The 16,785-nt window shown below is 38.4% G+C and overlaps 1 protein-coding gene across 5 annotated transcripts in view; it reads left to right on the forward strand.

Moving 5' to 3' along the window:
* SWT1 (SWT1 RNA endoribonuclease homolog) overlaps positions 1-16,785 on the forward strand; it is a 31,157-nt gene that overhangs the window by 10,058 nt on the left and 4,314 nt on the right. For 4 of the 5 annotated variants that reach the window (XR_011739826.1, XM_071810570.1, XM_071810569.1 and 1 more), the window contains exons 11-17: positions 961-1,097; positions 1,910-2,061; positions 3,322-3,460; positions 4,529-4,674; positions 4,905-5,116; positions 6,786-6,914; positions 16,558-16,624. Coding sequence is in view for 4 of the 5 variants with exons in the window: in XM_071810570.1 (XP_071666671.1) it covers positions 961-1,097; positions 1,910-2,061; positions 3,322-3,460; positions 4,529-4,674; positions 4,905-5,116; positions 6,786-6,914; positions 16,558-16,624 (982 nt within the window). In the remaining variant the exon portion in view is untranslated. The other variant, XM_071810571.1, reaches the window with a different exon arrangement.

A 16,785-nucleotide genomic window follows, 5' to 3' on the forward strand; every position in this document is an offset into this window, starting at 1 on the left:
TGATAAACATTGTCAGAGATTGATCTTAAAAAGAGCAAAAATGGAGATAAATTTGCCTCTGGTTTGGGAAGGGTGATGGGCAATGCGGGTTATTTTTAGGAAGAGAGGAGATTGAGATGGATTTGTCTCTGCTCTTGTTCTGTGAGTATAACGGCTGAGTTTTAAGTATTGATTCTGGATTTGACACAAGTCACACGAAGCTGGTTTTTAAAGGGCCGATATTCCTCGACAGGGACTGTGAACAGCTTTGGTCTTCACTGAAACCTATATAGGTGCAAGAAGCGTGGTGTTAAGAGCCCCGATATCGTTGTTTTGTGTAGGGTGGCGTGTGTGGGTTGGGTTGCTGTGAAAATACTATTTCGGTGACGCTATTGGTAGGACTACTAATAATGATTTGGGGCTTCTCTGAGTAAAGAATAGGAAGTGACCTCAGAAGTGCTTTTCATCCAAAAATCCCTTTATCCTTTATCATTGTAAGCAATGAAAAATTTTGAGAAAGTACTAGGTCCAACTTTCTACTGCATTCTTCTAGTAGTTGTGCTAGAGCAATGTATAACTCGACAATTATTTGGCCAGTAGAACACTAAAAAAAGGTGATGAAAACAAGGATTAATTGTACAATCGGATCAGATATTACTGTCTTAGATCATTGCCTTGTTTGTGTTCCAAGGTCATAGCAGCTAGGTTTCATTGCTGTAGTATTTATATCAGTTTTTTCTTAAAGCAAAACTAGAACCTGAAGCATTTTCCAGTTATGTTTCTATTTGTTTCAGAATAGCTGCTTTACTTAATTTTCTGGTTTAATTTTTTTGAACTGTTTCTAATTTCTTGAGAAAGAAATCTTCGTATATAATGAAACTCACGAGATAAGCTTACTGAAGACAAGGTTTTCCTTGTGTTGATTTTATTGCTTACTATGCAATAATGTCGGTTTTATGTCAACAATGAATTATCTTCTAGGGACGACAAAAATTTATGTAGTAAAGCCATTGTGAGTGAGGTCAAGGCATTCTGCAAAGCTGACTTGGTTACTGCTCTGCGCAATCTGAACGTGAACAGACACCAGAACTGTGCTGAGCTGCAACAGTCAAAGTGTGGTACGTTAGCTTAATGTGGTGGCTTTTGAGACACGTAACAATCAGTGGAGGAGTGGGAGTATGGTTTCTACGTAGTTTCTACTCTAACTTAATTTTTCTGGTACTTTTAATCCTTAGGAATGGGGGGGCAGATTTTTTATTTTCCAAGATCGATGGCTTTCTAACAGTTTGAGACCCTTATTAAAACATCTGTCTTTTAGAGTTCTAGGAAATTCAAATATGACTTTTTTTTAATAGAAAAACCACAACATGGATATTCTATGTTTATTATAATCTAACTTCTTATGACTGAAAATTTTTTTTTCCACATGATTTAGTTTGGGTGCTGTTCTTAGCAGTCGTAATATTCAGTGTGATGCAATCACACCCATACATACCACACTAATACTTTTCCTTGCATCCCAAAGAGTAGAACTTCATCCTTGGATTGCCTGCTTGTTTTTTCCAAAGCTATAAATATAGCTTACAATATTAAGAATTGATCTTCTTATATTTGCTGATAACCCCACTGGCTATATATAATCTAAGTTATTTAAGGAAAAAAGGAAATGTGGAGTAAGATCACAAATGAATGATGCGCTGGGGAAAGAAATCTTTTTGGTTGGTAGCTCATAATTAAAAATAACCACAGCACAAGTGAGTATAACTAGAAATACTCAAAATGTAATTAAATGTAGCCCACCTGCTTTATAACATGAAGTGTGAGTGCCGTCTGTCTGTATTTATGGGAACAAGTTATTCGTGTGCTATCAACATAAATGAGATACAGAAACATTTGCAATAAGTACCGGTTATTATCATTGGTTTGACAGATGCAGAATTGGAGAAAACAGGAAGAGGTGATGCTAGTCTTACTGCGCGATTCCCAAATACGCTTCCAGGCCTTGAAAAGATCTTAGGAGAAGCTTTATCTTGTATTTTGGAGACCGAAATGAAAATTGCATTTGGAAACCTATGGATGGAGGTGGTTTGTTTTGTCATCTTGCTTGATATTTCAAGTATTAAGAGGTTTAAGTGTCCTTGGTATTTTAATGGTATTAGTACCTGTGCTAAGCCAAACAACTAACTCATCTAGTTCACTAATCTAACAGTTCAGAAACAGTGAACAGCCAAGCGTTCAATTTTACTATTTCGTTTTATAACAAGATTATTTTATTTGACCAGTAATGACTGTGCAGTATTGGACTAGTATTTGAATAAAAAAGTAACAGAAGTGCCAGCTGTTCAGTGTGACTTTTGGGAACTCTTTGTATTAGTTGCATTAATTTTCTATTTCAGCTTTTCTAGTATGGTTAAATCACTGCATTGTAAATACGTCCTTGCAGAAATTTTTCCGTCACGTTTGATATAATATTGAGGCACTGTTGTTGCGGGCGCTTCTTCCCCTTCAGGGCAGCTGGTTTTAGAGATCATGTGGATAAAATTGTTCACAGCTCAGCTGGTTACACTGCAGATATAGAATTACAAGGGTATTAATGAGAAGCTCCAAACACTCACTCTTTCAGAAGTATTGTTAACAGAAAATAAATACTCGTGTACAAGGCACTTTCAAGTTACCCGTGCTTTGGTTTAGATTCCATTTCATAGCTGGTAGGGGTTAGTTAGAAGTTTGAATTTATTGCAGACAAGCTTCTGTGGCTTCAAAAAAAAATAAATCTACACAAGATGACTGTTGTTCCACAAGACAGAATTTCGATTAGCTGATAAGCTTTAAGGCACTCTGAACTTAATTAATTTTCTGTTAACATATTTTCAAGCTCTAGTTTCACTTGGTGATAATAAATTTAAATTTTATTACAAAATGTATATGCTATTTCATGTATATGTAGTCACAGCTAGGAGAAATGTGATTATTTTTACTTTAACAATACTAGAGAATCAAAGGTGAATTTACTGTTTCTCTGGATTTGTGCACAAGTAACACATTAAATATTTGATGTGTTTGAGAAAAAGGGAACCAAAAATCACGAAAATATTGAAAGATTGTTATTGTACACTGAACAATTCTACGCAAGCATCTCTAATTAACCCATGATGCTGTTGAATCAAATATTTAATTGATAAACTTGGTAGATCTGCATATAACCTTATTTCTGAGGAATGATTGAAATTCAACTTCAACATGCATAAATCATAACGTTATTGAAGAACGGAGCGGTTGTGAAATGCGTAGGAATATGTCTATATATGTCTATGTTTGAATGTATAGTGTATTATTTTTCAGATACTGTATCTGAAGCCACCATGGACGCTAGCAAACTTGCTGAAGTGTTATAAAAAACACTGGATGGCTGTTTTTGGTTACATTGTGCCAAGGAATTTACTTTCAACCGTCGAATGTCTCTATAAACACCTTTGTACAGGTAAGAATCTCTGAGAACGTAGACTATAAACTTGGAACAAGCTTCACTCTTCTGGTTTTAGTACTTACAGAAGTAGATACTTTGAAAAGGCAGGTGCTCTGTGCAGTCAAATAGTGACATGTTCTCTTCTACTTTTTTGTACATTAAGGTTATCTAAGTGGAGCCTACTTTTGTATTGGTCCACAGTTTATTGCCCAGATGGGTGACAAAATCCCAACACTGCTTTTGTAGCCTTAAAACCAGAATTGAACCGAAATTGATGAAATATGAATTCCATTTAAAAAAATAACAAATAAAGCTTGTGCCAAGATCAAGTCTGTCGAGACTCTGGTCCTGTGGGCTCTAAATATCACCTGAAAAAATCACAAAAATGATTTCTGAATTATTTTCTTTTTTAACTTCAGTATTATTCTGCCTTTTTTTCCCCTTATTTTTTAATACGAAGACAGTAAAAGCAAATGTCTGGATGCTCTCAGGGACGTAAGACTTTTTCACACATCTCTACAGACCTGCAAAAATCAGGGGAAAAGCATTTAAATTAATATAAGATATATTCATGATCACCGAAGTCTCAGAATTGTTTTTAAAAAGCAAATAATCTCTGTCCTTTGCCGCTATGTTATGTGTGGCAAAATGATCTGCATTTGCCAAATAAATTACAGGGGAGTTAAGATGAATTGACATAATAGATGAGAGCAGGGAGGTTTGTTTGCAAAAAAAAAAGCCAACAAAACATCCCCAACCCTTTCATTTATTTAAAGATGTCTTTAAGAACTTGAATTTAACAGATATCCCTGTTTTGGGCTATTGCTGTTCTACAGAATTATTTCAGATATGCCAGTTGATCGTCTTGCCAGATCCTGGGCTAAATTTGGAAGACTTGATTAAGAAGTGAAGAACCTCACACATGTTTCTCTTGAGACTGTTTCATTTAATGCTTCTCAACCTTTTCCAAGGCTTTCTGTGTGCTTCAATTATTGCATATATTTGCGTACTCAACTTGCCTCCTACAACTGAGAACTCCTAACATTTTTTTTCCTATTTTCTGTATTAATTTCTAAATATCAGGTAAAACAGTTGACTCCTCAACAGCAGCCATGTTGCTCCAGGAATCCAAAAAACTGTTCCATGCTTTCAGTTCAAGGTCAGACTATGATGGAGTTCTTCCCCAGGCTTACGCTGAAGTGAATAAGCTGCACCAAACGCTTACAGAGGTATGGGGAGCTTTAGTTTCTCCATGTTCATATCGCAAACCTCACTTAGATTTCTCAATTATTCCCATAATTTAAAAAAAATATTGCAGGAAATGTTGTTGCTAGGGTGTTTTCAAAATGTAGCTTTTATTTTCACGTAGCAAATATCTGCCTTGATGTTGAAGTGTTCAAGTTTTCTGAAGTTGGGAACCAAACACATTCATTATTTGTTTGCTGAACTGTTTTATAAGGTGAGGTCAGGCTGTGAGCAGGATTTATCAGAAGACATCATGGTTGTTTCAGAAAATGCTGCATGTGAAAAAATGGAAGCCATGACACCAAATCTTCAAAATTGTGGAGAAGAGAAAAAGTTACATCCGAGCTTTCATGTGGCTCAAGAAAACAGGCACCAGGAAATCTGGTCAGTCCTTGAAGGTGTGTGGAATACGATGAACTTGTACAGGTATGGAAAGCTAAAGAAATCCCGAACTACTTCATAACCTTACGTAATTCCCCAACGCACTTGAGAAATGGCTTTTTTCCTCCTAGTTTAGAGAAGAAGCTGTTAGTAATTACTCAAAGTTGACCAAAAAAAATCACACAACTTGTTGCACAGAGAAGTTAGGAGCATGCAAATTGTTACATGAGTGCAGTCAGTGATCTCTTTAGTCTGCTGCTCTTTTTTCTGGACGGTGGCTGAAATAAGTTGCCTTAGAGAACGGTGTTGAAAACTCTATAAGAGCCACAGATCTCATCTTTATCTATAAGAAAGAGACACTAAAGTTTTAAGTTTTCTTGTGGGTATTTTCGTTCCAAATCCTGTGGAGGTATAATGTGCAAAACTGTTTACTTTTTAATCAATTTGAAATACAAGTTTTCTTGTTAAGCAAACTCCTTCACTCTGTAAAATCTGCATGTAGAATCTAGTGATGAATTTCTTTTCTCATATCTCAAAATTGTATGAAATTAAACCCCCCTCTGTCTGGTTGTTTTACCATTGTTTTTATTTTGATTATTTTTGAAAAATCTGCTGGAAGATGACTGAGATGCCATACTTTTGGATTCTATCACAGAATCTGAATAGATGCTGTGTTTCCTTTTTGTAGTCTTGGCCTGAAATCTTTTCAAAAGAGAGACTCTGAGTTATGTCAAGCAGAAAGGAACTCTATTTTTGGTGGTCTATTAAGGACTTTATTAAGCCCTTTATTACCGTTTATTAAGAGTAATAGCAACTCTGCTAATATGACTTCTACACAGGCATTTGAATGTACTAGAGATCTGCACCAGCAACTTCTCCTGGTTTGCACCAGTGCAAATTAATCCGAATTGAAGCTGGTTTCAAGTTGACTTGGTGTGGTGTTCAAGTCAACTGAGGATCTGAATCAGAGAACAATCTTAACAGTTTTCTTGCTGGGATAGTAATTGTGAATTTGAAGATTTCATACAGGCATTGAGGAGAAGCTCTTTCAAATGTACCATTTTTATAATGAAAATCCAACTGGACTGTTGGTTCTCACTACCTGCCAAGGCCCATGCTGTGAAAAGAAGATAAAATCTTAGAATCAAAGCTCACTTCGCATTCTTCTTGTTCATGTCAAGAAAATCCTACTAGGGCTAATTCTTCATGGGTGTACTGCAGTGCATGGTCCCAATGCAACCATTGCAGGGAAAATGTTGAGCTCCTTCCAGTAAATCTGGAAAATGAAGCTGCTTGGAAAATTGCTGGAAAGCGCTATATTATAACTAATATATATCATATGATAAAAACTAATGCTTTGTTTCTTTAAGCTGGGAATGCTCTTCTAAGAGAGGCTTACTCAGGCCATGCATGAAGAGACTGTGTCCTTCTGAAGGGAAGATTAATGATAAATACTGTTAAAAAATACAGTCAGCAAGGAAAATTTTAAGCAGAGAAGTACAATTGTAGGGGGTGCTCTTTCTGCCGTTTATTCTAAGAATATTTTGGATAACATGGGTTTAGTACAGATTTACATTTGACCTTGTGTTGTTGTGGTATGTCAGTTTTTGTTTAATAGTTGAAGTACAATGCGTACAGTAGGTAATGGGTTTCTGTGAATTTTGAGGATTTTTATTGACTGCTTTTCAATGTCTCTTTTTCTTTTGACTATTAGTATTGAAATTTTCCAGAAGTTGGACCCGAACGCAATAACTGTGACTGCAAAGTCTTCGTTTGAAGAAGCTTTTTTAGGTCTGCAGAAACTCTTGGCAGCTGTGAATGATATCCGTGAAGGAATTAGTAGGTAAGCATTTAAGACAGTGATAGTAACAGTCACATGAAGTCATAAAAACGACTGAAATCTCTTGATGCCAAGCCACAATTTATTATGTGTTGCTTAGTTACATGATTTTTAGTAAAAATCTTGGTATCGAGGCTACCTAGAACCATTTCTGGTGGGAAAAGCATTAGAAATGCTTGCAGACACAGATCTCTCGCAGTGCACTTTCTTTTATGTCTTGGGACTCTGCTCAGAGTGTCACCGCAGCTATGACATGATGAGCTAATACCTTAGCTCTGATGGCAAGAGCTTTGAATAATTCAGAACGTTTGTTTTTCAGATGTGAGACGCACGGGAACTGGGGCAAATTTCTGATATAGTGACAGACATAAAGTTTTGGGACTTCACTGTTACCGACCCTAGAGTGTTCTTTATGAGTCAAAATCTATATTGAAGCAGTAACAGTGTCAATAAATCAGCTGGACTCATGAGTTTAGGAAGGATAATGTTCCTTCTTTTTTTAAAGAGTACAGAATAATAAAAATGATTCTTTGGAAAGAATGAAGTATCTCCAGTGTAGGGTTAGCTTAGTCCTTTTTTTTTTTTTTATAGCAATGAAGTTTATTCACTGACAGCAACAGCCAGAGGAAGAATACTTTAAATTGTCGTGATTGTAGAGTTCCTCAGTTTCTCATTTGCTTTAATGAGTGTTTTTAGGAACTTGTTTGTAATTGTGGTAAAAGTGCCAGTAAGTGTCGTGAGCATCCTCAGGCGTGACAGGCCGTGAATCCAAGTGGCTGGAATAATTTGACTTGGGAAAACACACCACTTTGCACACTTCTTTTCACAGAATCCCAGAATGTCAGGGGTTGGAAGGGACTTGGAAAGCTCACCCAGTGCAATCCCAGCGCTGGAGCAGGAACACCCAGCTGAGGTTCCACAGGAAGGTGTCCAGGCGGGTTTGAATGTCTGCAGAGAAGGAGACTCCACAACCCCCCTGGGCAGCCTGGGCCAGGCTCTGCCACCCTCACCAGGAACAAGTTTCTTCTCATATTTGAGTGGAACCTTTTGTGTTCCAGTTTGCACCCATTCCCCCTAGTCCTATCCTTGGTTGTCACCGAGAAGAGCCTGGCTCCATCCTCCTGACACTCACCCTTTCCATATTGATCCCCATGAATGAGTCCCCCCTCAGTCTCCTCCAAGCTCCAGAGCCCCAGCTCCCTCAACCTTTCCTCGCATGGGAGATGCTCCACTCCCTTCAGCATCTTGGTGGCTGCGCTGGACTCTCTCCAGCAGTTCCCTGTCCTTCTGGAACTGAGGGGCCACAACTGGACACAATATTCCAGGTGTGGTCTCCCCAGGGCAGAGTAGAGAGGCAGGAGAACCTCTCTGACCTACTGACCACCCCCTTCTAACCCACCCCAGGTACCATTGGCTTCCTGGCCGCAAGGGCCCAGTGCTGGCTCATGGTCATCCTGCTGTCCCTTTCCCCTGTGCTGCTCTCTAATAGGTGGTTCCCCAACTTATACTGGAACCTGGGGTTGTTCCTGCCCAGATAGAAGACCCTACACTTGTGCTTGTTGTATTTCATTAAATTTTTCCCCACCCGACTCTCCAGCCTGTCCAGGTCTCTGATGGCAGCACAGCTTCCAGTGTCAGCCACTCCTCCCAGCTTGGTGTCATCAGCAAACTTGCTGACAGTCACATTGTTCCCTTTTACATAATAACAATGCAGATAGGTTAGAAAAATCTGAAATAGATCCATCCAAACAATCGGGCTTGCCCTGTATGTTAACAATCTACCTTTTAGGTAGACATTGAGTTAAATTCCATTTCTGCCACAGGCTGTTACAACTTTGTTAGAGATTATCTAATAAGCGTATGCTTTTTTTTCTGAGAAGTGGGTTTTTTTATCATTCTACCATAGTAGTGAGCTTTTAAACTTGCATTATCAGTCCTTATCGAGGTTCATTACAGTATTTTCTGATGGATCACAGTCCTTATGCTACAGTTATCACAGCGGTCCTGCCAAGTATGGATGTGTGCTTATCCCGGTTGTGAAGTGTGAGGTCTGACCTGTCAAAGCACTTCAAAAATCTGTCATTTTCACCTGTAACTGCTAGAGTATTTATTTTTTATATATATAAAAATTACGATAAAAACATGCAAACATTTGCTTCACTTGTTGCCACTCCCAAATAAGTTTTCATTGCCTATTTTTTATCATGGTCAAAAGACTATTTCCTGAATGTTTCAGAAATATGTGTGTTCTGTAAGTCCCAAACAAACTTCAGGATACACTCATGTGAAGTGGTGTGTTCACACGAGCACGTAAGACCATCCTGCATCAGTAGTTATAGGCCAAATTTTTTCTGTCCAACACATGAATAGTGGGACAAATCTATTCAAATAATTGTTGTCTTTCAAAGACAAATGGTCTAAATAATATGAAAACAGAAAAATATGGGTAGAGATGTGAGCTAGAGCAGCTTGGCGGTAATTGATTAATTTTCATTGCTGATTGCTTTAGTGTTCCCAATTGAGATTAGACTTTACTAGCAGCAATGTCAGGTTTTTCTCTGAAGAAATTGCTTTAATAAAGCAGGTTACTGCTAAACTCAGTTCTTTTTATTGCGCTCCCAAAGTTCTTACAAAAAATCCTGTGGTTGTCAGTTTATATATGTGGTGGATGACATTTAATGGGAATATGGCGATTCAAGATCATTATTTCTGTGTTGCAGAGGTGTTTTATTAATACTTTGTGTGGCTGTAACAATAGACATTTTAAAAATGTCTTTCAGTGAAGGCTGTTTTCCTCTTGTATTTCCCCTTATGGGAGAGCTCTGTAAAAATACAGAAGTCTAACAATATATCAGAAAAATCTATTTTATAAAAGATGTACTTTCATAATTAGAGCCATGAAAATATCTGAAGCAAAGATAAACAGGATTCTGTCATTTGATTTTATTTGAAAAGAAGAGGCTGTTTTCAGTTCTACCTGCTTACCATGACACTCAATAACATTTATGAAATGGCTTTAAAAATTCCTTTCGTACTTAAAATTTTCTACCACTGAACGTTATTTATGCAACTGGGATGATGCTCGGAGAGGAGTCATTTCCTTGCAGGTTTGTGTTTCCCAATGCCTGCCCTGAGTTTGTTCGACAGTAGGAGGCATCATGGAGCAAGAAATTCAGAGAGACTGTAGCGTGTAACCATCTGTTTCAGTCTTGAGTGTAGGTATTGAAGGTATTTTCAGGCTTCTGAGTAGGTTTTCTAGAGGGTCAGTATTTAGGAATCATTGTATGTTTATCTAGGTTACAGAGTATTAAAACAAAAAGTCTGAAGTTTTCAAAAGCAGGAGAGGCTCATTTTGCTCAGGTCGCTCAGCCTTTCAAAAACTGAACTCAGAATATAGTAATTTTTCTTGATTTTTTTTTTAAACAATTCCTTCCAGTGGCTTAGACTCAATCCAATGGTGTGATGGCAGAGAAGGCACCTGGAGAAAAAGTAGCAAAAAATCCTAGCTTGAATATTTGGAGGTAATACAGCTTTTAGTGATAAAATACAAGTGTTTTCTGCATTCCCTTCTGTTCCTTGCTGTCCAGAACAAAGAATAGAACGACTGTCTTGTGCAAGTTCTGAAGTTTTACAAATAAGTTACACTGAAAGTTCCATTGCATTGAAAGTTCTGATTTTCAGATTGTTCAAGACAATTAGAAAAGCTTCTTGAGATAAATATGTGTAGCGATACCCTTCCTCATAACAGTAAAGATACTACAGTAGTGGCACTGGTACAGCTGTTCGGATTGGATGAGCAGAACATGGTTATGACAAATACAGATATTAAAACGGGAAAAAAGAGCTATTCAGTGGGTATAATATATGTTGATGTATATATTTGTTGGCTCCTAGTCAATGTAATATATATTTCAAGTCAAACTTTAAAACCGTGGCATGTTTTTAAATACTTTTGGATTGCATAACATTTCTGACTGGTTTTAATGGCAGTTTGTGTTTATGTTGTGTATTATTTGGGCTGGGTACTATTTGCAACTAGTTAATTAGGGGCCCTCATTTAAGCTCTCTTAAATAAAATCTTTAAAATAATTAGCTTGAAAATAATTTCTTGATTTTTTTAGTAGCTCTTTGAGGCAGCAGAACTATTTCTACAACTCACGGTCGTGCTAAATCTCTCATCGCTTGTTGAAATTCTTCCACCGATTCTGCTGGAAGGTGTTTGGGTCCATCTTTGAGAGAAGTTTCAGTACTTAGCACGGATAATTAACTCTAAGAAGTGCAAAATGCCTTGCAGGGTATCGCTGGGGGGCTATAGATAATTGAGATATATTTGACTCTGTACTTTGGTTCCATCATGACTTCTGTCCGCTTTCTGTGTGTTTCTCTTTTAACCCCTTGAAATTCTGATTCTAGGGTTCCTATGCACCCTCAGGGAATTTTACCTGGCCTCATGTTTCCTACCCAAGTTACTTTTAGATAAGAAATCCTAGTTAACAGAAAAGAAAAAGTTTCATCTTTGAGTTGACATATAATTATTTCTAGTTTAATTTTTTTTTTTCATCTGTTCATTGGGAAATATTTTTTTGTTCATCTGCCCACTGCAAAATCACAACTTACAGCATATATTCTTAGATATAATACTTAGATATTTATACTAATATAGTGCTGGCTGTAAAAATATTTATCTATTACTGCAGTAAGTAGCCTGAATTCTGCTTATATTACCTAAATGGCATTTCTGTGCAATTTGCAATGATGAAGCGTTTGGAAAGCACTGATTTAGGTGAGGACTCTGTCAACATTTGTAAATTAAAAGTATAGTATTTAAGATCTTCTCAGTAGTGCAACAAAGCATTTGTGTATTGGAACTGATGGCTGAATTGAATGTTTTTAGCTTAACTTAGCGGAGTGTTTTGACCACACGCAGTCAAACTGGCACCATTTTCTCCTAGTTGTAGCATTTCCTGCATGGATTTTTTGCCATCTCCTGTTACATTTGAGTTTACCTACAGCTTTCTCTGCTGCGAGCACCCACGTGTGTCCTTTACCCTTCTACCTAATTTAATGAGAACTGTATGGAATTAAGTTTTGAGACGTCTGCCTCTCTTAAATACAGCTGAAGTTGGCCACTGCTTGAAGAGGTGCAGGAGCAGAGATGTTGCTGTGGCAGCTATTTAACCCTTGTTGCCTTTAGAGCAGTCTAAAAAACAGAAAAATGGGAATAAATGAGTTAATGTTGTAAAAGTCACGATCCTTTCTGACCTTGCAAAACTGGAGAACTGGCATCTGGACAAAGCGGGCCTAGGATTTGGCATCCCGACTGCTTCCACAATGGAAGCTAAGATGAACTTGTATTGATTTTGGGAAGGATCCCCTTGATTTCTCAATAGGTAGGTGTTGAACAAAACTCTGGTGTGTGTAGGTCATTGTAACAGCAGTTTGAGCCCCTTATTGCAGTGCTGTGTAACGAGCGATGGTTAATAAGCCACTTAGAAGCTTTGTTTTTCCATTTCTCATCTTTTTTATTTCCCTGATCTTCTGGCAATGAGGTTAAATGGGGCTTTTAGTGGGTCACATTGACTTTTTTGCGGTTCAGTCATACGCCTTTGTGATGAACCGCACGGATTTATTGAATTAACGCTTTATGACAGTCTTATCAGTCTGATGCCACGAGCGATTACATGGAGCTGATAAAGAGGAATGGCTCAGTGCGACGAACACCGAGCTACAGGAATTTGGCCAGATTTGAGAGCGGTTACCGCAGGGTCGGGCACGAATTTATCCACATCCTTCACTTGTCGTTGCTCAGTTTTTCCATGTTTGTGAGCAGCCGGCACACTGAGCTGCTTTCACTGCCACGTTGCTTTGTGGGGTGTTGTTTGTTTGTTCGTTAGTTAATTTTTCTTCTATTTGAGAAGTTAATTTTCCAATCCTTTCCAAGTAGGCTTTCCTTATTTCCCAGGTCTTCCCTATGCACAAGTGAGGAACCAGACCGTGAGCTGTTTTCCTGTCCACTTCTTTTCTTGATTATCATATCTTCCACCCTGTGCATGTGTTGGGCATCAGAGGGGTGTCAACCTAAAGCAATGTTCATAGTTTGGGAAGCCCTGTTGCTTACAAGATATAAATCATTAGTCTGACGCTTTCCTCACGTACTAAGTATTTCCAGAAAACTGCACACAAGGCTACCGTAGCTTTTACCTTGATCAACACATAGCTCAGAACATGATGTTTGGATTAATTAAGAGTTGAAGCACGTAACGTGGGGCTGTTTGTGGTTTGGTTTTGCCTGACCGGAAAGGCAAAGTGACTCAGTGGATTTCCACCATCTGCTTTTGAATACGTTTCATGTCGTGTTGAGATAAAATAAAAAGTGGTTAATATTGCAGAGGTCACAATACTGAGGTTCAGGTTCTCAGTAGACAAGTTTTGCATAAGAGCCCATTTGCTTCATGTATCATTAATTCAGGGGGTGTTCTCTAGACATAGTTCTATAGCTGAGACAGGCTTTTTGTCACTGAGCAGCTTTGATGAAAACGAGATCAACTTGATTTAGTGAAATAAAAGATGCAGAGCCAATGTGCATACGAACGCGTTCGAGTTCCCAGTGTACATCTTGTAAAATCTCTATTTCCTGTAATATAGAATGGTGGCTACAGGACATGAAAGAAACATCAAATGACCGCAGTGGTGGTGTGAAATCAATGCCCTGCAGACAGGAATGTGTTGGAATTTTCTACAGAAAAATATATTTCAAGATTGGAGCTGTATTCCAGTTCCTTGTTAATTGAAAGCAGCAATAAACATGTTTTATGAATGCTGACCTGGTAAGAATTTGTGGGGGAAGTTACTGTACGAGCTCTTCTCTCCCCAACTTCTTTTCAGTACTCCATGAGTAGCGATGGTTCCTCCATGAAAACAACAGATGTCTTTTATTTGAAGATACTGTAAAGCTTTGAGCCAAATGTCAGACTTCTCACTTCACCTTATAAACTCAGAAGCAATTGCTGTAATAATCCAAGCAAACTCCATAAAATAAGTTAAAGGATTTAACGTTAAGTTGCTTATATGCTTATTTACTTACGTTTTAGTTTCTTTTTTTACCAAAGAACTGGAGGCATGGCCGGTTTGTCCATCCGCCTGAGGTCTGGTAATGCACAGTGAGCTGAACCGACGGTGTTAGCAGTTTGTTAGCACGCTGTGGTCAGCAGCACAGAAATGATATTTTAATTTGATGTATGAAGAAATGAATGCCGTGAGTGGTGAGGGTTTGAGTGCATAGACTGGAAAGCATCAATGGACTATTTTTAAGTCTGTGGCATTCTGAGTGGTGTCAAGGCTCAGAGATCTTAATACACTGTTTCTTTTCTCTAGTAATCTATGAAAAGTGCTCTCTTCAGTGAGAAAAGATCAAATACAATCTGTGTGCAATGCTGCTGCTTTTGTGGCGTTCGGTTTGTGGAAGGAAAGGGAATGTGGGTGGCGCATTGGCTGAATCACACTCACAGCACAAATAAAGGTCTTTGCAAAACCAGGGCTCTAAAAATGACCTGGGAATGACAGTCCAATGGTGCTTTGGAAGTGACTTTCGAGATGGTTTTCTTTAAATGTGGCCTCGCCGAGAAAAGTGGAGTGAAAGTTGAACTTTGCAGTCGCTTCCTGGCTTGGAGGCTGGAATCAGGCGGACAGCAGCAGTCGTGCGGAGATGCCGTGTATAATCACAGAATCGTTTTAATTGGAAAAGACCTTAAGGTCATTGAGTCCAACCATTAACCCAACCCTGGCACTAACCCACATCCCTAAGAACCTCATCTCCGCGTTTAAATGGGTGCTGTTGTTCCCTTTATGATCCCACCTCCCACTTTGCTCTCAGGCTCTTCCTTCACCTTTATGTAGCTTGTACATATGTTTTTCTTCCACAGAATCAAGAAGCCCATAATTATTCCAGGTCTTCCTTCTCCTACCAGCTGTCCTTTCCCCCTGCTCCGTCCTTCCTATAGAAAACATACCTGGCTGGGCTTCCCATGACAACTGCCTTACTTATACATCCTTCCATATACATCCTTGACACAACAAGAAAGCTACCATGATTTTACCCCAAGATATTGTGTGACATATTGTGAAGTTAATAGTCAAGTCTTCCCTTTTATGTTTAGTACAGTTCTGTGTTCCGCTTTAGGAAAGCAACCCCACAAGCGCTCCTCCTTTTGGCATGAAAGAGAAGGCAGAACGGTACCAAAAATGATCAGCAACAGGAATCCACGCTTTCCCAGGCCAGGATATACTCCTTGATTTATGTTGCAGACGCGGTGCAACAGCTAAAGCCGCCACGTCCTGCGCGGATGGAGCTGTTCGGTGGGAATCGCGGCTGCGATGGGCTCCGAGCTGCCAAAATTCCCGGCGTTTCCAGGGGCGTTTGCCAAATTGTCGCTGTCAAAGCCGGTGACAGCTTTCTCGCTTGGAGGGATTTTTAGGAAAAACGAGCCAATTGGTCCTATTTTTTGTTTGTTTTTTTTTCAGTTGGCAGGTTAAGCGCTTCGGTTTAAGGCAAAAAAGATCCTGCGTGCATCTTCTTATGAAGGGGGAAAGAATGTGTGGCTAATTTTTGTTACAGTGATCATTCCAATGGACAATCATGATGAAAATAAGCAGCGGGCTCGCTAATGATAATAAATCCTGTGGTGTGGTGCAGTCTTCCACCTAGTTTAAAATACAATGTCTTATTTAACAGGGTTTTTTAACTTATGCTCGGTTTTCTTTTCCACTTTGTAATTAATTCATGTATAAAGGCTTACAGCTTGCATGGAGAAGGAGGGGAGAGTTTGGGTGCTTTCCCATGGGAAAGTAAATAGACCTTCTCAAAAGGAAGATTTTCTTTTTTACCAAACCTAGTCATTTTCTTAATCATTATTTACATACTTAAAGCTTCAGGTAAGGCAGAATTTTATGAGTATTTCTTAATATATATATAAAGTGTTACAGGGTTTTTAATGTAGATTTTAATGTACATCTTCTAACGTTTCAGAGGGTTCCGTATTTTCCTAGTGAATGCAGATTAGGTTACACTGAGGAATAGCCAAATTATACCTGCTTAAATAGATAAGGATAATTAATTTTTGAGATAATCAGTTCCCTAATGGATCATAAAATACCTTCCTTCAGCTGTCAAACCCTGCTTTTGCTTCTCAATATTGGGTGGGAATTGGTTATTAGAAGTGGAAATTGTAGCATTTGAACTGTGAATTTGAATAGCGGAGGGAAGGAGTTAAAGCTTTAGCTGGCGTGGGGAAGTTTTGTGTCGCTTCGCTGCTGCTCTGTGTTCATCCGATGGGGTCTGCTTATGGGAAACAAAAGGCTTTTAATTATTGCTGCTCTTCTTCTCTATATAGAGAAATTGCTCAGAAAACCAACAGTTGACATTTGAATTAGGAAAAACCTTTGCAGAAAGTCCGTACAGCAAGAATAAGCTCATTTAATTCTTTTAGAGGAGTGGAAAAGGGTGGGTGAAAGATCAGAATTTTCTTTTTGGTTAAAGATATTAGATATATATTACGGTTAGTGAAGCACGTCTGAGTATTTTAACACATCCATAGAATCCTTTTATATTTGCTTAAAACCAAAAAAACCCCAAACTTCTCTATTTCAGAATTTTGGCCCCAACCAGTAGTTTCCAAGATATTTGGACCCTCTATAACTTCCTCATAAGCAACGAGGTATGAAGTTTTCTTTAATGTTTTGTTGAACACACTTCAGTTACAGTTTTCCATTTAATTATGAAGTTAACTGTCTCGTCATTGTATTTCCACTGAGCTAGAATTTTGAAGAATTGCTCTTTATTAATAGATGTTGGACATAAAAATATATATGTTTTTTG

This window comes from Patagioenas fasciata, chromosome 6 (genome assembly GCF_037038585.1).
Source record: "Patagioenas fasciata isolate bPatFas1 chromosome 6, bPatFas1.hap1, whole genome shotgun sequence".
NCBI classification, from domain to species: Eukaryota; Metazoa; Chordata; class Aves; order Columbiformes; family Columbidae; genus Patagioenas; species Patagioenas fasciata.